This window comes from Lepidochelys olivacea (genome assembly GCF_965140295.1).
Source record: "Lepidochelys olivacea isolate rLepOli2 genome assembly, chromosome: 9".
NCBI classification, from domain to species: domain Eukaryota; kingdom Metazoa; phylum Chordata; order Testudines; family Cheloniidae; genus Lepidochelys; species Lepidochelys olivacea.
Window position 1 is genome coordinate 82802069 of NC_140419.1, and position 23447 is coordinate 82825515.

Genomic DNA, 23447 nt, shown 5'->3' on the forward strand with positions numbered 1-23447 from the left:
AAGTGTTAATGACTATGTAAAACATCGTGCAAGAAACCTCTTCATTTCCAGTAGTAATATCTCCTTGATGTTTCAAATATTAAAGTTACCAGGGTTCCTGAAATACTGAAGCAAGAGAGACTTTCAAATTAAGCCTGACAACACAACTGTGCGAACCTTGTCTTTCATTTGAACCAGAGCTTCTGAATATCAAAAGTTACACTATCAAGGACAACATCTGGGATATTATAAACCACTATACCTGAGGTACAACTCCTATAGCCTTTCTCAGGCTTTCCAAGCTGATGTCTTGTATATTCTGACCAGCAACATAAATGTTTCCTTTCTGGGGTTCAAAGAAGCGGAATAGTAATCTGACTATTGTGCTTTTTCTAAAATTGAGAGAAGGGTTGAAATAAAGGTTAAATTTTAGTTTAGCATTTGTAAAGCTCAATCAATATAAAAGTGTCACAGAAAAAAAAGATTTTTTTTATTTTTTAAAATAAAAGCAGAATAAAATCATATTTTCAAACTCCAATCAATGATGCAGAATTTGGCACAGTCCATTTACCCACCCTGACCCACTACCTCCTACAATGGCCACTTTCTTTCCTGCAGGGACTTCAAAAGACACTCCATTAAGGACTTTCTGCCCCTCAAGGTATTCAAAATACACGTTATCAAAGGCGATGGTAGCAGTCTGTGGTGTGATGTGCAGCGGTGGAGCCAGCTCTTTGTCCTATTAAAAAAAGAGTGCCACTTTACACACTGCCCAGAACGTATTTCAAACAGCTCAACAAGCTTAACAGTCAATTTCCTAATTCAAAAAGTGAAAGGCGGATGCTTTAGCTTTAACTAGTTAAAAATTATTTATTTCAGCCACACACGTGAAGATTGTGTTTCATTCCTCTCCTCCCCTGAAGGTCAAAAATTTCTCTTCTGATCATTCAGCTTCTAGTCAGCTTTTTTGCATAATAAATTCTGCATCATTAATTACAACTAAAAGACTTAAGAGCATGGTGGAAACACTAAAATAAAAAAACCTCAACACCAATACAGCTTCTCTGTGAAATAACATTCTCTCTTACCAAAAGGCTCTGCAAGTTAAAAGCAAAAGCTGTTCTACTAACTGCACTTAACAAACAGAATGAACAGAGCTTCCTTACACAGCATCTCCTTGTAAAACAGAAATTAGCTCTAAAAGGTAACAGAGGATGAAGCAAGAACATTGCCAGGAAAAAAAAAAACTCTATTAATGCTGAAGTACTTGGTAACTTTTTTTTAAAGTACTTACTTTAATTCTTGTGTCTACGCTGAGGAGTGTAAACAAGGTGTTCATATCTATGAGAGCTTGCCTAGTCTCTCTGTACACTGTTCCCAGAAAGTTAAGCGGTAGAGAAAGCTGGAATAGCAGTCCATTCACCATTACCAGATCCCCAACTGTCAAGTTCCCTTAAAACAAAGATAGGGGAGAGACAGCATTTATGTTAAGTATTTTACCAGGATGGCACATAAATAATTTAGGACTGTTAGTGTGAAATCCAGCATAGTCTGTGCTATACCACATTTACAACAGGACACAAGTGTTTAACAACACAAAAGAAAAATCATTCTTGGAGGAGCACACTTTGTCCAGTGAAGTGCCACAGTCGTCACTTATATTGATTTCATTAAGATATTAAATTATTTGGAAAAAGAAGCTGATAGCATAGTTATAAAATCACAGAAAATTCTAGACTGGGAGATGTTGCAAAAGCCACTGTTTCTCTCTTTTCAATGAGTTCTAAGGACCTTAAAAATACAGATAAGAAACAACCAGTGGAACCTAGATATAGGGGCATCATTTCATGGACCAGAGAGGGAACAGAAATTTTCTATGTGGCTCTTGTGAGACCACACCTAGGATACTGTGTGACACTATGAGGAACTCAGTACCAAATACTTTGAACAGGAAGATATTCAAAGGTCCAGCTGAAATGCATCCTAGAACACTCAAGGAGCTGACTGAGGAGATATCTGAGCCATTAACAATTATCTTTGAAAAGTCATGGAAGACTGAAGAGACTCCAGAAGACTGGAAAAGGCCAAATATAGTGCCAATCTATAAAAAGGGAAATAAGGACTATTACAGAATTACAAACCAGTCATCTTAACTTCTGTACCAGGAAAGATAATGGAACAAATAATTAAGCAATCAATTTGCAATCAATTTGCCTAGGGAGGTTGTGGAATCGTCATCATTGGAGATTAAGAGCAGGTTAGATAAACACCTGTCAGGAATGACCTAGATGATACTTTTAGTCCTGCTATGAGTGCAGGGGACTGGACTAGATGATCTCTCGAGGTCCCTTCCAGTCCTATGATTCTATGATTTTTCTGTAAACTCAAATTGGAGGTCCAAGAAAAGATCTCTCCCTCCGCCCCTAAGTGTGAACTGCATTAACAAAGAATTAACATTTAAATTCATGGTCATAATTTTCAATGGAGCAATATTCTGACAATTAGATGGAAAGCTTCTGTTGCCCTGTAAACAACATAACAGAACAGGGTTTTCATACAGTTAGTACTCCAGATTGGGATTTTTTTTTAAATTGCTGAATACTTGTATTTAACTTTAAGAATGTCACAGATGCAAGTGATTATTCACCTTCTAGAGTCAGTGAATTTGCGAGTATAATATGGTCTCCTCCTTTAAAGAGGAGAACCAGTTTCTAAAGCACAGGTCTCACTACCACATACATACATGACAGAATGAAGATACAGTGGTATCAGATGAGAAGGCAAATGCTCACCCACTATTCCAGCAATAAAACAAACGCTAGATATGTCCATGTCCAACAAAAAGAATTAAACAAAGTGGGATAAAAAGAATTAAAAAAAAACAAACCACTGTCATTGTGACGAAGTCAAAACCAAAAATGTGATAAAAAAATTGCATGTAGTTCAAAATGCCTGCAGTCCAGTAATACAGGTAAGCATAAATTATCTTACGTTATCCTGCAGCCATGTTTATGTTGTTCTAGAATTTTGTTTTACTACTGGCAAGGATAGCTCAATTAGAGTGTTAGCTACATGAAAAAGAGAAAAACTAGAAGAAAATTTTACCAAAAAATAGAATGAAACATCCATCCCCAAAACAACAAGAATTCATAATTACAGTATCAGAAGCAGTAGTATCAGTCTTTCTAAAATACTTTAATCCAGTTCAGTTATTAATGCAAAAGGGAACTTGCATTTTACTTAGAGTCAGGTCAATTACCTGCAATGATTCCCTGACTAGCAAGCACCATAATGGCTGTTAAGCCAACGCTGAATATAGCGCTTTGCCCAAAGTTCAGCATAGCTAAGGTAGAGGTAGTCTTCAGTGAGGCATTTTCATAGGTCTTCAAAAATCCATCATATCGCTGGGCTTCATATTTTTCATTATTGAAATACTACAAGATAGATAAAGATAGAAAGGTGTGACATTCTTAAAAATGTACTAGAGTCAGTGTACTTTAGCTAAACATAAGATTCATTGTAACATGTTACATCAGTCAAAAATTTATTCGATATCTACTCGGTGTGACATTAACTCTAATACCCAGAGACAGGTCCAAAAGGTGAGGATACAGAAGCCCAACCAGCAAGGGCCAAGGCCATGACCTGGTGAGAAGACCAGAGCCCACCTGGCATCTTCACCAGATTGCTGTTCCTGGACCTAGCTCAGGTGCTTCATCTTTTGTGTTGGTTGACCATCTTCTCTATCTGCCAGAACTTCCCTAATACTGTGAGGATGGCAAGGTCTTCATGATTTTACTCCTCATCCAATCTCCATTTATGGGTCCTTCTCCACAGCAGTAGAAGCATGAAACTGATATGACTCTGGGCAGTTTCGGGGCTGCCCACAGGAATCTGTGCTGGTCCCTTTTCACTGCTGCTATTTACTCTTCTTCATGCAGATACTGTGATTGAGGTACGGTGTTCGGAACAGTGCACATGCACTAGAATTGTCCATCTACTGGCTCAGAAAGACACCATCAAAATGGTTTACATTCAGAAGATGGTTTTTGCAACCATGAAGGATAGGGGATTTTTGTTTTGTTTTAAATGAAAGTTTAAAATTTTGCAGAAATTGTCATTTTTGGCTCAAGCACTCACTACAGAAAAGTTTCCCACTTGTCACTGAGGAATGGATTTGTCAATCCCTGCACACAGTTTTCACACTACCTAGTTGAGACCATTATCCATTTTAAGAGAACTATGTTTTTACAACATATTATTGGTCTAAATGTGTGACCATATGGCTTCACTTCACTTAGGCTGGAAGCGAACACCAAAAAACAACACACCTCCCCCAGGCCAGCTTTCTGCTTCTACAAATGCCCAAAGAAGCATTTCTTGCACATCAGTTTAGAAATTAGCTTGGGCATCCAGTTCTCAGACTTTGGTCCATGGACTACCAATGGTTTTCATGTCCCTTCATGGTAGTCTTCCTGCAGCATAACACATTTGAGGTCCATGCATTGGGGGATTATGACAGAAGATAATCCATGTGAGGAACTCTCTTTTACAAAAGTGCTCCCACAGACAGGAAAAATTGGAGAACAGCTGGAATAAGTTATTCACCAGACTTTATCATTCTTTAGATACTGTTTTAACTGCAACAAAAGGGCAACAAAAATTATTAGGGGGCTGGGGCACATGATTTATGAGGAGAAGCTGAGGAAACTGGGATTATTTAGTCTGCAGAAGAGAAGAATGAGGTGGGATTTGATAGCTGCTTTCAACTACCTGAAGGGGGGTTTCAAAGAGGATGGATCTAGACTGTTCTCAGTGGTAGCAGATGACAGAACAAGGAGTAATGGTCTCAAGTTGCAGTGGGGGAGGTTTAGGTTGGATATTAGGAAAAGCTTTTTCACTAGGAGGGTGGTGAAGCACTGGAATGGGTTACCTAGGGAGTGATGGAATCTCCTTTCTTTGAGGTTTTTAAGGTCAGGCTTGACAAAGCCCTGGCTGGGATGATTTAGTTGGGGGACTGGTCCTGCTTTGAGCAGGGGGTTGGACTAGATGACCTTCTGAGGTCCCTTCCAACCCTGATATTCTATGATTCTATCAGGAAATGGAGATGGCGTTCCAAAAAGTGGAGGATATTGTAAACCAAAAAATGAAGGAGAATAGGGAACAGGGGTTGATACTAAAAGTTGCTCTCTCAAACTGAACACGCCTAAACTCACTTTGAATATATAGATGTTAGTGGGTAATTATATTGTATACCATAGTGTTAAAGATGGTAAAAAGAGATTTAATGTCTTACCTTCACAGTTTCATAATTTAACAGCGAGTCAATTGCAGCATTACCTGCATCATTATCTGCTTTGTTCATTTCTATTCTAAATTTAGTCCTGTAAAATAAAGGTTTTCACAGTCAAAGAGTATTGGTTGCAGTGAGAACAATAATCTTTAAATCCTGACCTGTTTTGAGGAATGCCTTACCTCCACTGTGTAACTCCTATCGTGAATGCTGTATATGCACCGAGTGTCCCCAGGGCTACAAATGCGAATGGTGCACCGCATTTATAATACTGGAGGGGAAAAAATGCTAATCATCAGTATGATTTAGGACACCAATATTATTTCAAAAGTATCACAGCATCCAAAAGTTGGGTAGGTCCCTCCCAAAGCAGATTAAAAAAGACATAGCTCTTGCCCTGAACAGCTTATAAATTAATATCAGGCTTGATCTAACCAGGGTAACAGGAAGGGAGTTGGCAAAGGAAGGACAACGGTAACATCAATAAGATAATGAAACAACTCAGCAAGGGCTAGTGCACAAAATGGTAAGGAAGCGTTTTAAAAACTTTTTGTATTAATAGAATAAAGTAAGTGTCTTAGTTTGCAAATTTCTTGAAGGCTTTGCAAAAAAGGTGGGTCTTGACTGACAGAGTAGTGGCCTTGGAAGGATGTTCCCACTATGACCCACTCTTAGTATGCATAGCTTTTGGAGACAGTGTGAGAGAAAGGCTATAGAAGGCTGCGAGAGATGCAGATGAATGGGGTATCAAGCCTGGTGTCTCTGGCAGGGTGAATATAATCAAATGATAGCAAGACAAAAATTCACAACTTTCTAGGCTGAAACATTTGATCAAATTATTTAAACAAAAATGTTTGTAAGGTGTAGAATCAAATATTCATGTAATAATCCAAGATAAGGGACAACACAAACAAAAAAAAATACTACTGAAGACAAAGGGCTAAAAATTAAATTGAAAACTCATAGCTTTTTTCCTATATTCATCCAGTTTGTTTACTTTACGCATGTGACACAAATTTATGTATAGTCATTTTGCCCTTTTGACTTCATGGGTTTTTCCATACAACAGGAGAGACAAAAAACATTTTTTAAAAAACCATATAAATGTGACTAAAAACTACAAATTAGAAGGGTATTCAGAGGCATGTATTGTTCCTAAAGTTAGCTTAAAACAAACAAGTTTAAAATGACTAAACTTCAAACTGATAGTGTGCTCTCCTTTAAGTTTTCAGTACAGCTACCTTGCAAATGCTGTGTTTATTTAGTAAGTTTTGTTGCAAAAACACTTAAACGTTTGATATTATTTCCAAAAAGTGAGACTTGATCCTTCCAATTTACAGGATGCCTCATGAAAAAGTAACACTTACCAGAATTCCACTCACGAGTGCCATTTCAAACACCGTGGGTCCCAGATTAAATACTAAAGCACTCAGCACAAAGCTGATGCCCCTTGTTCCCCTGTCAATAGCTTTTGACAGAGCTCCTGTTTGCCTGTCCAGGTGGAAACCCAAATCCAAGTTATGCAGATGGAGAAAGACATTCTTTGCTATCCTTCTGATAGAATTTTGGGCCACTTTCCCAAATACTGCATTTCTAGCTTCATTAAATAAGGCAGCCGCAGCTCTTGACACACCATCTGAAGAAGGATAATAAAAGAACATTTTTTAAAGTCACTTATTTTACTCAACTCCAAAACTGCCTTGATAAAGAAATATGACAGAAGATGTTGTTCCTCCCCTATATACGACAGCTTTCATGCTAAGGGTAAATCATAGCATTTATTGCTCCAAGATTTCATGTACTTTTGGGGTTTATTCATTTTTAATGTGGCTGTTTGTATAAATGTACTGGGGTGGGTCAACTTGTTAAAGGAGGATTCATTATTGGAAATAATTTCTATAAGCACCATTTTTTTCAGAACTGGGGTAACAGAACTAAGGCCACAGAAGGCTGGATATCAACAAAAGTAGGAGAATATAATATTAGAATAACCATCTCCAATGCTTCGCAGCTAAAAAGGTCATGAGCTCTAATATTCCAAAACCTTACTGAGGAAAGTCAACACCTGTCGACAGATTAAGGAATCACACTTACAGCCAATCAGAACAGCTGTTGCCATGGTTGCAACTGTATGTGGTGCATCACTCAGGTTCAGCATGTTTCCAGACATCTGGTTGAGGTTGTCTACTGCATATTTAAACATGAAGGGAACCACTATATTCATGCCCTAAAAGCATAAAAACAGCAATTACCTAGGATGTGCTAAAATGTTTATTTATAAAGTATACATATTTCCCTTGCATTAACTACAACTATTGCATTTCATTATTAACCACTTAGTGCCAGTAGGATGGCTCTCCTGGTTTCAAAAATAATATTCTCCGCATTAGGAAGTTTGACCTTCCAAGACAGAAGGATTACTTTATGCATCCCACTGGCTCCTTTTAAATATCAGCTTTCATCCTAACTAAATGGTTTACTGTAAAAACACTTGAATTCATTATGAAGACTCATTCAAACAATGGCAAAACAGAGACTATAAAGTATCAAGACTGCACAGTGGAGGGATAGCTCAGTGGTTTGAGCATTAGCCTGCTAAACCCAGGGTTGTGAGTTCAATCCTTGAGGGGGCCATTTATGGATCTGGGGCAAAAATAAAATAAAATAAAGGATGGTACTTGGTCTGGTCCTGCTTTGAGCAGGGGGTTGGACTAGATGACCTCATGAGGTCACTTCCAAGCCTGATATTCTATTATTAAAGAATTTTTGCTACAAATACTGCAAGATAACACAGTGGAAATGGTCAGTGGAAAGAGCTACTGATAAAAAAAATAGTTAACTCTGGACCAGTTTCTGAGAGATGTTAAACACCTGAAATTCCCACTGACTTCAAACAAAGTTGAGAGGTCGGCCCTTTGTTTTGTCCAACAGTAATATTACTTCTTGTTTATACGGTGCTCTCAATCTTCAAGGTGATTTCAAAGTTTAATCATTTTACTGAGGTTAATCTAATGATTCTCCACAGTAATGCAACATAGTTCCCTTACAATCTACAAATGCATTATGTAACATGTCACTGTCGTGAAATATTCAAATCATAGCATATATGGTATGCTACTGAATATTCTGTAAGAGGGGGAAAACAATGGAATTTCCTGTACATATAAGAAAGAAAAAGGCTGGTTAAGTTGATAAAGGATTTATCTTCAGAATTTTCACTTGCATACATTAAGAGCTAAAACATGCGAAGATTCTGTAAGGCTTAAGAAAACAAATATCCCAAATCTTGTTAATGTTCCATTATTATACCATTCATTTATACCAACGATAAAGACATTACTGTCAACAGCCTTAATTTTATCTCCGACTGATAAAATTATTCAGGGATTTAAACTGCTTTTAACAATGAAGGTTTCAAACTAAGATATATGAGTTTCTTAGCAACTGAACAGATGTCTTACGACTCAATATCTTTAACACACGCCAGATGTTAAAATACCTTTACAATGAACTGACTTTGCATAGATGCTTTGCAACTAGAAAAAAAAGGCAATGAAAAACAAATTAATCTTACAGGTAGATCACCTATCAACTTTCAGTGTATGTTATATAGTTTGTATCAGGAGAGGTGATAGGTAAATAAAGCAGACCAGCCCCTCTTCAGTTACAAAAACTCCAGCTCTCCACTCCAAATCCATAGTACTGTAACAGCATCTGGAGGCCTTAATCCTGATTGGGCTCCATTGTGTTAGGGACTGTACAGACTAACCAGACATCCAAGCAATGAACACTAAAGTTTTCAGTAAAAAGGGATAAATTCGCACTGCAGCACAAGTTTAAGAATAGGTTTTTACAACACACACTAAAAACATCTGACGTTGGAAAAGTTTACAATGATAAGAATTGTTAGCAAAGGGGACGATAGAAGTCTGTCCACTGGAAGAAAAACGGAGTTTTGAAGGTGCCAGTTTTTGATAGGATTCAAGGAAAATTATTTCAAGGGATTTCGTATGGGTTATTATTTTTACTTCTAAAAAAGGAACCATAATTTGCTTAAATCTTAACTGTTTAAAAAAAACCCAAAATACATCATGATATAGATAACCCAGGAAAGAGAATATCTAGATGCTTTTTATTGGTTAGCTCATAGCAAATTCTGACAGAAGGCCCAATCCTTAATTCCTTGCTCATGATAAGCTTCTTACTCCCAGTGAGGAGTGCAGGACTGGGCACCAAATCCGCAACTCTCACTCCCTTTCCAATGCATCATCAAGAATCTACAACCTATCCTGAAGGACGACCCATCTCTCTCACAGATCTTGGAAGACAGGCCAGTCCTTGCTTACAGACAGCCCCCCCAACCTGAACCACACACCACACAACAGAACCACTAACCCAGGAACCTATCCTTGCAACAAAGCCCATTGCCAACTGTGTCCACATATCTATTCAGGGGACACTATCAGAGGCTCGTTCACCGGCACATCTACCAATGTGATATATGCCATCATGTGCCAGCAATGCCCCTCTGCCATGTGCATTAGTCAAACTAGACCGTCTCTACGTAAAAGAATAAATGGACACAAATCAGACATTAAGAATTATAACATTCAAAAACCGGTTGGAGAACACTTCAATCTCTCTGGTCACTCGACTAAAGACCTAAAAGTTGCAATTTTTCAACAAACAAACTTCAAAAACAGATTCCAATGAGAGACTGCTGAATTGGAATTAGTTTGCAAACTGGATACAATTAACTTAGGCTTGAATAGAGACTGGGAGCGAATGGGTCATTACACAAAGTAAAACTATTTCCCCATATTTATTCCCCACCCTCCAACATTCCTCAGACGTTCTTGTCAACTGCTGGAAATGGCCCAACTTGATTATCACTACAAAAGGTCCGTTCCCACCCCCCACCCCCCACCGGTAACAGCTCACCTGAAGTGATCACTCTGGTTACAGTGTGTGTGGTAACACCCATTATTTCATGTTCTCTATGTATATAAATCTCCCCAATGTATTTTCCACTGAATGCATCCGATCAAGTGAGCTGTAGCTCACGAAAGCTTATGCTCAAATAAATTGTTAGTCTCTAAAGTGCCACAAGTACTCCTTTTCTTTTTCCGAATACAGACTAACACAGCTGCTACTCTGAAACCTCTCCCTTTCCAATAGTTTGCAACTGTGGAATTTTTCATAATAATAAAGATGCAAACCTCAACTTGTATGCAAAAAGCCAATATCATCTCTTAAATGGCTATAGTGACTGACCTCTCCAGTAGCTGGCAGAGAAAGAATAAACAGATCATTGTAGTTAAGATAAACTTCAGAGGCACTAAAAAACAAACAAAAAACCAACAACCCTGAAGAACTGGGGATGTGTTAAAGATTTTTGAAGCTTTAAAGTAGAAATATAGTTTTGGAATCCAGATTTCCACACATACCCTTCAGACAAACAGAAAAATATTGTCACTCCCTTTGGAGTTACTTGTCTTGAAACGCAATTTTCTGTAGTATTTAGTTTTTAATAAGGCACATTATTATACCATCTGTGTAACAGTGATGACCACCACTGTAAAATGCAGGTTTTCCTGGGAGACCCTATTCAGTAAAAATGAAAAAAAATTGTAATGTAGATTGCCCTGATTTGCTGCAGATTCTTACAAATCCCTCTGCAAGGATTTTACTTTTCCATGGGCTACACTGTACGATGTTTTAAAGTACACTTAAAACAATCTCTGCAGTTCTATTTCTAACTAAAACAGTTTATTCCTTATACTGCAGTTCTCAACTTGCACCTGTCAACAGATTAGTATACAATTTTGCATTCTTTCACACTAATGTACAGTGATTCAACCCAAAAGATTGTTTTAATAAAATGTAAAGGTGTGCCTCAGGTTACCATTGTTCTGACTCCCTGAGGGTGAAACTTGAAGAATAAGGCAGCATGGTATTGCATCTCATTCATAATCAACTTAGTCTATATTCACATCACCTTATTTGGGTTTTTTTGTTTTGTTTTAGATCAAGACATTTGTTAATCTCACTGGGGAGAGAGAGAGAGAGAGAGAAAGAAAGAAAAGAGTGTTGGTCATTAAAACAGGTCTTTTCTCAGTGTGGTAAGCCAACATGAGATCATGTTCACATAGCGGGAACTAAATTTCCATCTCTAACATTCTAGACAAACTTATCTACTTCTTTAGTAGCCTAGATTTGCTGGCACAGAATTCAAAAGCTCTAAGTGAATCTGGATATTCTGTACCAAAGAAGCCATCTATACCAGATAAACAGATGAGTTAATCTTTATATGTTCTCTGAACTTTTGCATTGCTACAAGTGCCAATGCCCCCTATGGGATCAATCCCTCAGGAAAAAAACTGAAGAGTCTTCCTACAGAATTCTTTTCTTGAATAACTTTCAAATAGTATACTCTTTAGAAACATCTCTTTTTAAAGAGATTGGTTGTTAATTTTATTTTTATAATGCAAAATGTACACACTTCAAGCTTTCACACAATGGTAAAACTAGTGAGAATAATTCTTATTAAAGGATTCAACCCAAGCAGTCATAGAAATCTGTATATTTTTACCACACAAATTTTGAAATAAAAGTTGTGGTCTAAATTCACTGATGATGTAAGCAGGTATGGCTTCAATAAAGTCACCCCTTTTTATACTGCTGCTTAATTGAGCCTGTAAGAATTGTACAATTAAGCACAAGTTTCAGGGTAGCAGTTAATACTCAACTACAAAATTATAAATAAGGTTTAAATGTTTTTAAAATAAGATTGTATTACTTTAAAGGCAACACAGCACCATCTACAGAACAGAAAAGCATACAAAACAGAAGTTTGAGGTTTTGCGGCACTAACATAAACAAATCCAAATTACTTCCTCCTATCCAGTCCCCAGTGCATCCTGTCTTCTCTTTTGATCTTAGATTGTAAGCTCTTTAGGGCAGAAACAGTCACATTTGTGTCTTGTGCATTCCATTGTTCTTTTCTTAATAGATGATGATGATGGGAGAACAACTGAGATCAAGTAACGTGATAAAAACGGTCCAAGGTTAACTCTTCTTTCACATATAAGTCTATGTAACCTAAATAACTGTTTGAACATTGTGTCTAACTTGAAACTTCGATCTAGTTATAAATTAGCTTTAGAGTTGTCTGCAATACCAAAGGGGTCTGTACTATTTGTATATAAAAAGCAGAGCATAGGATACACCACGCCAGATAGGGACCAGTCAAGTCTGGTACCCAGGAAATTTAAAACACAGTCAGTGTAGTGGTCAAGTGGCAGCACAAAGCGCTATGTGCAGATGAGTGAGCTTTGATCCCCTATCTCTCGACCAGCTTGAAGACCCTCCTTTCCCCCACTTCTCCACTTCAGTGACAACTCCGCTGGTGGTCACAAGGAGCAGAAACAGCACCAACCCTTGTAGAGGAACGGTTGCTGTTATACAGTGCTGCAAGATAGATTTAGAAACAGGGGAGGAGGAGGAGAAATTATGGGCTACTTGAAGCTGAGGGCTTTGAAACTTCCCCTTTCCACAGCAGGGGACAGGGAATTAATGTTGAAATATATCTCACTTCAGACTTCTCAAAAAACAAACGCTCTCTGAAGAAAGAGATTAATGAGACCATCTGACTCCAGGTAACAAAAGCAGGTGCTCAGATACTACCATAATGGGGACCATATACAAACCTGATTTATGAGGTAGATATAAGTAACATGCATTGTAAGTTCCATCAGCATGCAACACCTGTTCCTTGCCCTTTTAGCCAAACCATTTTCCCCCAAACATAGAAAATTAACAGTCAGTAGAAATACAGATAGTATGAAAGATTTCTCCAGCTCATGAATAATGCATATTGAGTCCATGAGCAAGAGGCCAAAAAATTGCAGATTTGACAGAGGTGACAGGATTCTTGTGAAATCCATGAGTTTAATCCGGCTCCTAAGGATACTTAATGCATCTGAGATGGAGAGGGAAGGAGGAGGAGGAAAGGGAAAGTGAAGGAGCCAAAATAAACACACAAAGCAACAGAAGACAGAACTGGGAGATGGAATGTGTAGGAATTAATGCCGGACCACATAAAACCTTGCACAAGTTATCCAGTGTATCTAAAATTTATTTATTAGGGAAACTCTCCCCACTCCCTGTTGCACCTGACACTCTGAGTTTAGATGTTTTAAAGATTCAGAATTTAAAACATATCAAAGGACTACATAACAACACTTCTGAAAAAAGGCCTTATTAGCTTCAGAGCAGATCTTTGCCTGTCAGCCCCTTTTAGTCCTCCAATCATGAAGAACTGAACAAATAATTATTTTTATAGTAGCATATAATATAAGCCTTTAAAATCAAGAAATGTGGAGAGAGAAAAGAACCAAAAACAAGATCATTTTTCCAGTGACAAGCAATCCAGTCCTGAAATAGGGACAGAGATAGGCTATAACTGTAGGCTCTTCAGTAGCCACAATGCAACCTTGTCTACTTAGTTTTGTGGCTGAGTTGCACTGAACTTGAACATTTCAAAAGGAACAAAATTGGGAAAACCCACAACTCTCCCTGCCTTCCCACTTCAAACAACTGGCCTTTACAAAATACCCATTCTAAAGATACACGTTCTCTGGAAGCAAACAAGTTTATAGTGGACAAAGTGAACCAGGTCTGCACTTAACATAATGGGAATCAGATACATCAGAGTTCTTACGCTAATAGAGTTTTGTAACAATATGCACGTTAATCTCTGATCAAATAGATTATAAAGTACAAGTAAGCGATCACATGAACAAACAGGACAAAGGGCTCCAAGACAGTCTAATGCAGAGGTTGCACAAATGTTTTTTTTCCCCCCTATATAAGGTTCAGGGAGGTTACAGATTAATACAAATTGATTTATTTTTTTGGAGGAAAAGGTGGAGGGATTTAACAGTGCTGGGGGGAAAGGCAGAAGCTAAGAAAGCCAGTACTACCTGAGACATCACAGTGAGAGTCTATGCAGGAGCTAGTTTTGGTAGAGACAGAATATGGCAACTAGGATGAGTACTAAGAAAGAGAGAAATTGTCCATGGAGTCTTAAGATGGTCCACCCACAATAAATATTCTGTTCTCATAAGACAACCTGCACTGGGAACCAGTGAAACTAGATAACTAGCTCCACGGGTGACCAAAAAGTATTGCAAGAGTCTGCATGAAATAAGAAAAAAAAAAACAAATCTCAACTGGTGACTCCATACTAAAAAAACCTGCTATGAGACTTCTGTGACTGAGAATGAGAACAGGATAGTATTTTGACCCGTTGGTACCACAATGAAAGAATAGCCTTGGAAGCATTTGTTAATTTGAGATTTTTCTTTCTACTCAGAAGCCACTCATTCTGGGAGAAGGTAGTTGCTTGTCATTGCCACTTGCTGTTTTATTTGATCTCAGATTGCGAGTAAGACAATATTTATGGAATGATTAAGGAAAAAGAATCCCAACTTATTAGGATCTCTTAGTTGAGCTGAGGTAAATACTGGGCACTTTTGTAAACTGTGCATATTGCTGTTTATGCAATACGGGCATAAATAGATGCATGCATGAACTTAACAAGAAGGGTGCATAATACTCAACTACTGATGGCAGGGCATCCTGGGCATCAATTCATCTCATTGCATACAAGAAACTATCTGGAACACCTCAAGCAGAAAAGCCCCTTCTAGAAGCGGTATACCACGCTGCCATATAGGGGATCAGACTTAGGGCTTGTCTACACTATGCAGCTTTTACCGTGTGTGAACTCTCTCTCCCGTTATTTTGTTGGCACTTTTGCTGACAAAATACTTCCAGCCCCGTGAGTGATGTTAGGTGGTAGGAGAGCGCTCCTGCCGACAAAGCCGCGTTCACACTGCCACTTGTATCAACAAAACTTTTGTCTTTCATGGGGGTGGGGCTTTTTTAAGTACCCATGAAAGACAAAAGTTTTGTCGACAACGTTGCAGTGCAGACAAGCCCTTAGGAGTGTCACACTGTACTATGTGCAGGAGGTCAGACTAGATGATCCCTTCTAAGCTTAAAGTCTATGAGATGTACTGCCCTTGGAGCTGGAAATACTTCAGATTACCTTCAAGCAGCCCACCTCCAGCTTGCACTTGAAGCACTATTATTAACAGGTTGTAAAAGGAGTCACAGCCAGCATTCCTCAGACATAGGGAGAGCCGTCACGCCAGATATGTAAGGGATGGGGAGGGGGATTCAGAATAACTCCCTAAACAAAAACAGAGAACATGTATGCCAGGTAAGTACCACTATGTGGCCTACTCTCTTGTTCCACCTGCAGCATATCATGCCATCTGCTACGAGGATCTGTATTTTGAGCGGATTGTGAACACAGTTTACCAAAGTTCAAAGCACAGTTTCAATACTGTTGCATGTTATGCACTGGCATCCAAAAAAGGGGTGGAGGTGTCTCAGCTATACATGTATGCCATACTCTGCGCACAGTCAGCTGTGTTATCAGTAACTTCCTGCACAACAACTGGAAAACAGAACATCTATTGTAGAAAACATCATGCTGCCATTTGAGAGAAAAAGTAATCGAGATCACTGGTAAGACGAAGAGCTGCAGGCCAAGATATTGCCTCTTCACTCCAGCTCAAATAAACAAACAGATTTCTCTTCCAAGTACTCTCCTTTTAGCACCTCTATGCCTCAAGTTTGTTTCTTCCACCCTTCTTTCATGTTGCTGAATGCTGATAAGACAATACTTAATTTAGCCAGTTTTAGTACTGAAGCTCAATTTCTTAGTAAGAGCTTGTCTTGATGGGGAAATTGATTGGAATAACTCCCCGCATGGATACTCTTATTCTAGATCAGCTGTTGCAGAATAGATTATTCCGGTCAATTTTCCTTGTAGACTAGCCCTGAAACAGAGACTTTCTGCACAGCAAAACCTTTTCTTTATTTATTTCCATTTGCTAGAATTTAGCTTATCCCAGCTGCAGCCTAATTTTAGCCTTATGTATGGTAAATAATTGTCCACAGACAGTAGGTAGCTAGTTAGAGCCACTAGTTTCACTGAAAAGATTAGAATTTGCTTCCCAACACTTAGCAGTCACAGGAGGTTTATCTTTTTCTATGGCAAGAGAATCTATATATGGAGAGAATTAGCATGTGTTCCTCTGCCTTATTCCTACAAAACTACTGCCAATTTAGGACTGTACCCTCCACCAATCTGGTGGATATTTATTGTGAGGATACTTCAAAGTCTCAAAAAGCCTAGAAGTGGGTAAACACAAATTTACTATGGTCTAGCACTCAAATGACTCTCTCAAAAACAGAAGTAAAATAAAGGTGAAATCACTACCTTTGCCTTGTAATAGGCCTAAATGTTTTTTCTTTTACTTTTAAACTAATTTTTATGAGGGACAATACTATGATCAGCAAGAATATGGCAATACACATAGTCTAATACAAAGTGAAGCAAAATCAACAGTATCAACCTTCTGGGGGCTACAGCAAAGTCTTATGCGCCACCGAACCCCACAGCAAGACAACAGGGAAGAACTGGGTCTGCAAGTGTCCTTCCTACCAGTTTAGGAGGAGCTGCCTCAGGACACTAGGATGCCACCACTTCTTTCTACTGCATGGCTGAGCTAAGCCAACAACTTTCTAGTGGCGGTGAATAAAAAGTCCCACCTGCCAGATACTGCACCATGCAATCATTGCCCAAAAGCTTTTCTTTGTAGCTTTCAGCCATATGGCTGAAGAATTGCAATCCTCCTACTATCTGCATTTCCATGTCATTAGCCCAGGGCCAAACTTGCAAGGATTAAGGGAAAATTCCATGTTCTTTATGAAGCCAGTTCAAAATTACTCAATTGCCATATTCAATCCTACATTTTGTGACCATCAAGTGCTATGCCAGCTCCCTGCCCCTCAAAGGCTTGTATTCTCCCAACGCCACCAATCTGTTTCAACCCACCAATCACGTATCACACCTTGGTTCTCTTCCTTGCTGCCTCAACTTCCCTGCCTTTCTCTTCATCCTCTGTCTCCCCACACTCCTTCACCCCTTTCACTATGTGTGATTCTTTTCTCATCACCCCTTCCCGCACTTACAAACATTCTATTATAATTTAACAGATTAAGCGGTGAGAAAATTGTGGAATCAACTAACCTGATCAATCCAAATCACGTGTTTGATCTCAACTAGTTCCTCCCAACCTCACGCCCAGGCCAGCCCTTGTGCGCAGAGTTTTTTTATCTGTATATTATAAGCACCTCAACAAACAGAAACAGTATACCTGTGCTGTATGCGATGTACACCTATGTGTTGTATGACTAATACTAAACTGCAGGTCTACTCGCAAAAGTAACAGCAACATTAATGCTTCCTGACTGCAGTGAGCTACAGCAACAGCCATCACAATTCAGAGAAGTAACATTTCTTACCTTTGCACCTGCCAAAAATCCTAGAGAGATGGCAACTCTGGCTCGTAGGTCTGGTCTGTCTTTGGGCCATACATAAGATATCATTGCCCTGATAATCTTCCCAGCATCTATTTCTTTCAACTATTGAGAAAAACACATACATCATAATAGAAGAGATACAGAAATACGTTTCAAAATACACTATTTAATAAACAGAATGAAAGAAGCAAAATATAAACCCAGAATAAAAGTTACATTCACTAACCAAGGTGAGTTTTATTCAAAATTACCTGAAAAAACTATTCAGGAGTTTCAAGACATTAGGAAATCAAGTATTTTTCTTTTAAAAGTTGTCCTGAAGGTAATAAAATCTACAAAAACTATAAAAACAAGATGGCAGACACAGTACTGAGAAAAAGAAGTACAATCTATAGGTTCACAAACCAGTTATTTCACCTAAAACACCCCAATTTTAACCCCAAAAAGTATTCTCTTCCAGTCATGAATCCTCCACTTGTAGAGTATGCATTTAAATACCAGTGCTAAAAAACAGCATTATTAAAGGCATGACAGAATTGTGTTTTAACCTAAAAATATTGTCCATATGATACAGGAGGAAAATGATTTCTATACTCAAATATATGAGAGTTAGAAACTGTAGAATGACATAAAAATGTAATGCCATTTAGGAAAACATTTAGACTTTTTCATAGGAAACAAGAGTTGTTGCCTCAGCAAATGATGGGGCAGAAGTATGTCACTGGAGTTAAAATGCATCTTATTGGTTTGCCATTGTTTTTGTAGCTCTCCTTGTCAGAAGCTTCTGTACTATAAGAACATAAGGGGCTAGTCAATGAAACTGAAAGGTGGCAAATTCAAAACTGACAAAAGGAAACCCTTTTTCACTCAATGTCTGAACAGACCATGGAACTCAGTGACACATTTGTTGTTGAGGGCAAGACTTTTGCAAGATTCAAAGAGGGACTGGACTCATATACAGATAAGAATAATCAGAGTTCAGTTAATGCTAAAGTTAAAGCTTTGGAAGGGATCTAAACTCTCATTTTAGGGTTTAAAACAATCTATTACGGTTTAGGATAAAACCTACATGAGGGGTAGACTATACCACATGTTTACTGGGGAGAAGGGGAAGGTATTTTAACTGCCTCTGAAGTATCGGTACTGGTCACTGTCAGAGGATAATGGGTTAGGCAAACAATGTTTCTGACAGAATATGGCAATTCATATGTTCCTATTTTTGTGAATATTGTCTTATGTAATTGTTATATAAAAATTCTGATAAATGTAAGTGAATGCAATACTTGCACTTAGTGACAGAAATGTCCAGTGTGTAACTGTATATTCCCTATCATTTTATTTGTATGAATGGTTTTACTTTTATTTGATAATGGAAAAAAACTACAAACGTTTTAACATAAAGCGTCCGAGGGTGTGACAGCACGTGAAGTATTAAGTATTTCCCATAGTCTAGGGGCTAATTTATATAGCACCAGAAACTTATAAGGGACTGGTACAATAAGTGAACTGTGCTGAATTCGCACATGCTCCAAAGAGCTTAAAGCGTAACTACACGAACAGGTACAATACAGAGAAGAGTGATGGTTAATCATTGCTCTAATGCTTCATGGAACAAGTGGCTTTTTCAAGACTTTTGAATGCAGTGTGGGGCTTGGCACATATTTCCTGGGAGACGGTTCCCAGTACCCAGGAACAGCATGAAAGAGAAAACAAAATCAGGAGTGTAGTGAGACAAAAGGGATCAAGGCAAGAGAAAGGTCTGCATGGATTACAGAAAACATGTAAGTTAAGTGCATCATTAGATACAAAAAAATAAATGCAAGTTTCTAAGATTCAGTTTCTGAGCATACAGGAACTCAAATGCATCTGAAATTAAGTATTTGTGCTAGGTGTTCAAAATTTTTAAACATTCATATTTTAAACTAAAATAATGGTAAGCAAATGTAATTTAGGTGCATTACCATAAACTGAAATGTTTCAAGTATTTAATCATTTAACAAGCTTCATGTCACTTATCCCTCTTTACAGAATAGTGACAAGGACTCTTGCTCTGCCTACCTAAAAAAGTGTTTATTTTCTTTTAGGATATTCTACAGTGTACACTGGGATTCTTTCAATCGGTACACATTAAAGTTATGGCTAAGAGCAAAAAACCAACCAAACAAAATCCCAAAACTGTTCTAGTTGGGTTAATTGTGTGTAAAACGTCACCACTTCATTTAAGAGTGGTCTCTGCAGTTGGGTAATCATGCATTATGAGGTCATTTAGCTATACATGACTACAGTTTAGTTTAAACAGTACTGTAAAGTTTTTGCTGATCTTTTATTTTATATCCTCCCCCTCCGACCCTGAAGCTCCTTTTTAAGCAGAGGACAAATCCAACATTCAGATGACAGCACACATCTTTCTGAATATAGCCAAGACGTTTTTATAGTGAGATAGTTTAGTGGATAAAGCAGAAACCTTTTTTCTTGAATTCCAAAGACGTCTACCTGCTGAACAAAAATCATATAAAAATGTGTGCCTCAGTTCAGACTCTAATGTAACATACAGTACTACACTGACAACCAACAACTCATCCTCTGTCAGTGCTGGACACCCAGGGTTAATCTTGAAAGACAGAAAGGTTATCTAAAGCTGAAGTGAAGCCAGCCTAGCAAGTAAACTAAATTACCTATCACCTCTGTGTGGGTTAATCTTTCCATTTCAGGCTACATTTGTTGGGAAAAGTTTATTTGCCCTTTTCTGGATGAATTTTTATTAAACAGAACAGCCATGAAAATAGATGGATTTTACAATATAATTCTGTATTTCCCACACTGCAGCATACCTTACGTATTCCCCCTTACATCAATTGCATGGGAAAGACATACATAAGATTTAAAATTCACTGTGAAAGCCAAGTTTGAATCAGAGGGAAAAGGTAGGGGGTTTTTTTGTTAAGAGAAACGACTGCTGAAGCAACCTGGAGAAACCAATATCAAACTTAAGCCTATAATTTAACAGAAAAACCCAGCTCTCTTTATGTTTTGAGTCTCAGCTTCAATGGCAATCAGAATAGAAAAGTTAGTAAGATACATTGACAACTGCTGACAGTACATACAGTACCTGAGCAATATAAGTACCCTCTACACAGCCTTTAACAAGTGGATATATTGACAATTCATGAATCAGTGGAGGATGCAAAACAACATATTTCTGCTTATCCCTTGCTACACAGAAGAGAGGAGATATTTGCAGCAGCACATGCATGAATCCTACGCTTTGTAGCGAAGGATATGCATAAACAGTCTTGTATTTCAATCTGAAAAGATTATTTTTTTTTTTTAGCACCATTAATGGGTTGGAAGGAACAAACTGGTGCCATGTTAATAGGAAACCTACTAGAGTGACTGGAGTGGTTCTAATTATATGTTGCTATCGGCTAGTCAGACTTTGTACAGGAAAGCTATTAGAGAGAAAAAATGAGAAGGAAATATAAAGGCTGCAAACAAGGAATTCAATTTGGCTCCTTGAGGGCTTTGAATGGTTACAAAACCAAAACAGTCTATTCAGAATAGAGTGAGAAGGCAGCAAGTGATTTGCAGTGGCCTTGCAAAGGATCAAGAAAACAAAAATTATCAAAGGATGCACCGAATATGCATTACACCAAAGTTCAACATAAAATGAACGTAGATATAATTATATATGTATAGAAACATGAATCTGAATGCAGAAGATATACAAGTCACAAGGTTAGGAATATTTTTTTAAAAATTAAGTCTGTTAAAGGTGACCTGTAAAGGAAAAAAGGGATTGTGTATATCATTGATGCCAAAGGGCTTTCTTTGAGTATTGCCCATGCCATCTTTTTGGGAGGAGAACTTGCTATTGTCTCCCATGGTCTTCCAGTCTCTGCTATGTCTCCTTGATAGTGTAGACTTCAATCACTAGGCCATTAAGGAGTGCTAATAGCATAACATGTTTTGGTACATAATCTCATAGGATGCCCAGCAAAGGGAAAACATATACACCAGATATGTCAACATGCTTATTATTATAGGAAGGGGCTGATAGTGCCACCTGTTCAGGTTGCCTGACACTTCCCATTATGAGACTCTGTTTTCAGTTCCTTCAATTTTACTGAACGTTAACCATTTGGGCTGAAATTATACATACTGGTGTCTGCCTCTAGCTGAATTTTGGGGTAAATTTCAGTCAAAGCTCTTCAGCAGTTTCTAAGAATGAAGCTTGGGAAAAATATATTGTTTTGGCCATGTTAAAAGTACCTTTTTTTTTTTTTTTTTAAAAACAACTCTAGTATCCCCATGCTTTGGAGTTGGAACTGGTGGCTGGAATGCCTGTGTGATGTGCCTTTTGCTTGTCCCTGGAAAAATCTGCCCAAATTTGGTGAAGCTATAAATCTCTAAAAATAAAATAAAATCAAATCACAGTTTGCACATGCTCTGTAGAGACTTCTTAGACTTTAACAGTTACAATTTCTTAGGAGTCCATCCTGGCTAAGTATTCCTGAGCCTCTCACAACCTCTCGTGCTGATCAGACTGGGCATGAGCCATGCTCTCACAGTAACTGAGGCTGCTCTAGCCCAGGGCTAAAGGAGTGAAGACAGACTTTCCCTATAATGGCTGCTCCAGGATGGGGTGGGGCCAGGCTCTGGAACTAAGAGCAGGGAGCTGTCTCTTCTGTCAATGACTACTCTCATCCCCTCTGTACCCTGGCAGCATAGAGGAAGAAGCAATCTGACTCAAAAAGCAAACTGAAATAAACAGAAATTATACACAAAGAACCAATGTTAAATGAATATTCAAGTTGCAATGGGAAAAATTAGAAAGTGTCAGAATTAAGGTTGCCTGTGAAACATTTAATTAAAGGGATAATGACTTTTCAACTAACAAGTTTTTTTATTTTCTATTGCTGCAGTGAGTGCAGGCAGAGTGAGTGATGCACTGACTTGTACTGACAAGCAAATTCCTTCTACACCAAATGTCAAGTCCGAGAAATGCCACTGACAAGCAGGAATAAGAGAACATATTAAAGTATAATGGAACGTATCTGTCATGAAAAGTCTAAAATACCGGAAGCTAATTTCAAGTCAACATCTGTGACACTTTGGTGACTATTTATTTATAGAAAGCCAGAGAATTTGTGGGAAAATAAACAGATAAAATTATTACCAGTGTTGGGTAATTTAAAATCTACTAATCCAAGGTTCAAAACTAACTGTATTTATTAGACAACAGTCTAAAAACTAAACTAAGCAGCCATCTGTGTGAAACATTTGCTGTTTTCCATTGTTAAATGTTTGAAAACGCTGAACATGATTGATACAACATCTTGAACAGAGTTTGAGTAATATTGTCTAATCAAGCTTTTACCCCTTGCTTTGGATCAGTGTGGAGTCCTCCACCTGCATGACCATGCCAACATGTTCTCTTATCTATCAGTGGCCTCCTCTGGAGATTCTGTGTAAAAAAATAAATATCCATTTACAGAGACTACAAGAATCATGGACTTAAAAAACCAATGAACAAAACTTAAATTCTGAATTAAAGTGACAATCAGAATAGCGCTGAAGATCTAGTAGCTCAGGGCCATCACCCAGAGGAATGGAGGTTATGCCTCAAGAACAGTACTTTGCGGAGTAACAGTTATGTGTCAAAATACCTTAGAGCAGAAACTGTCTCTAAGAGTTACAGAAAGATCTCTAAATC

At 38.1% G+C, this 23447-nt stretch overlaps 1 protein-coding gene across 2 annotated transcripts in view; it reads right to left on the reverse strand.

Annotated features, from left to right (window-relative positions):
- Nucleotides 1–23447, reverse strand: part of ABCB7 (ATP binding cassette subfamily B member 7) — a 68144-nt gene that overhangs the window by 18160 nt on the left and 26537 nt on the right. For both annotated transcript variants that reach the window (XM_084640286.1, XM_084640287.1), the window contains 10 exons: nucleotides 23112–23198; nucleotides 17717–17836; nucleotides 7367–7499; nucleotides 6640–6908; nucleotides 5455–5543; nucleotides 5276–5363; nucleotides 3239–3413; nucleotides 1274–1431; nucleotides 555–718; nucleotides 242–371 (listed from right to left, as the gene is read on the reverse strand). In XM_084640286.1, the coding sequence (XP_084496412.1) occupies nucleotides 242–371; nucleotides 555–718; nucleotides 1274–1431; nucleotides 3239–3413; nucleotides 5276–5363; nucleotides 5455–5543; nucleotides 6640–6908; nucleotides 7367–7499; nucleotides 17717–17836; nucleotides 23112–23198 (1413 nt within the window). The remainder of the gene's footprint in view (nucleotides 1–241; nucleotides 372–554; nucleotides 719–1273; nucleotides 1432–3238; nucleotides 3414–5275; nucleotides 5364–5454; nucleotides 5544–6639; nucleotides 6909–7366; nucleotides 7500–17716; nucleotides 17837–23111; nucleotides 23199–23447) is intronic.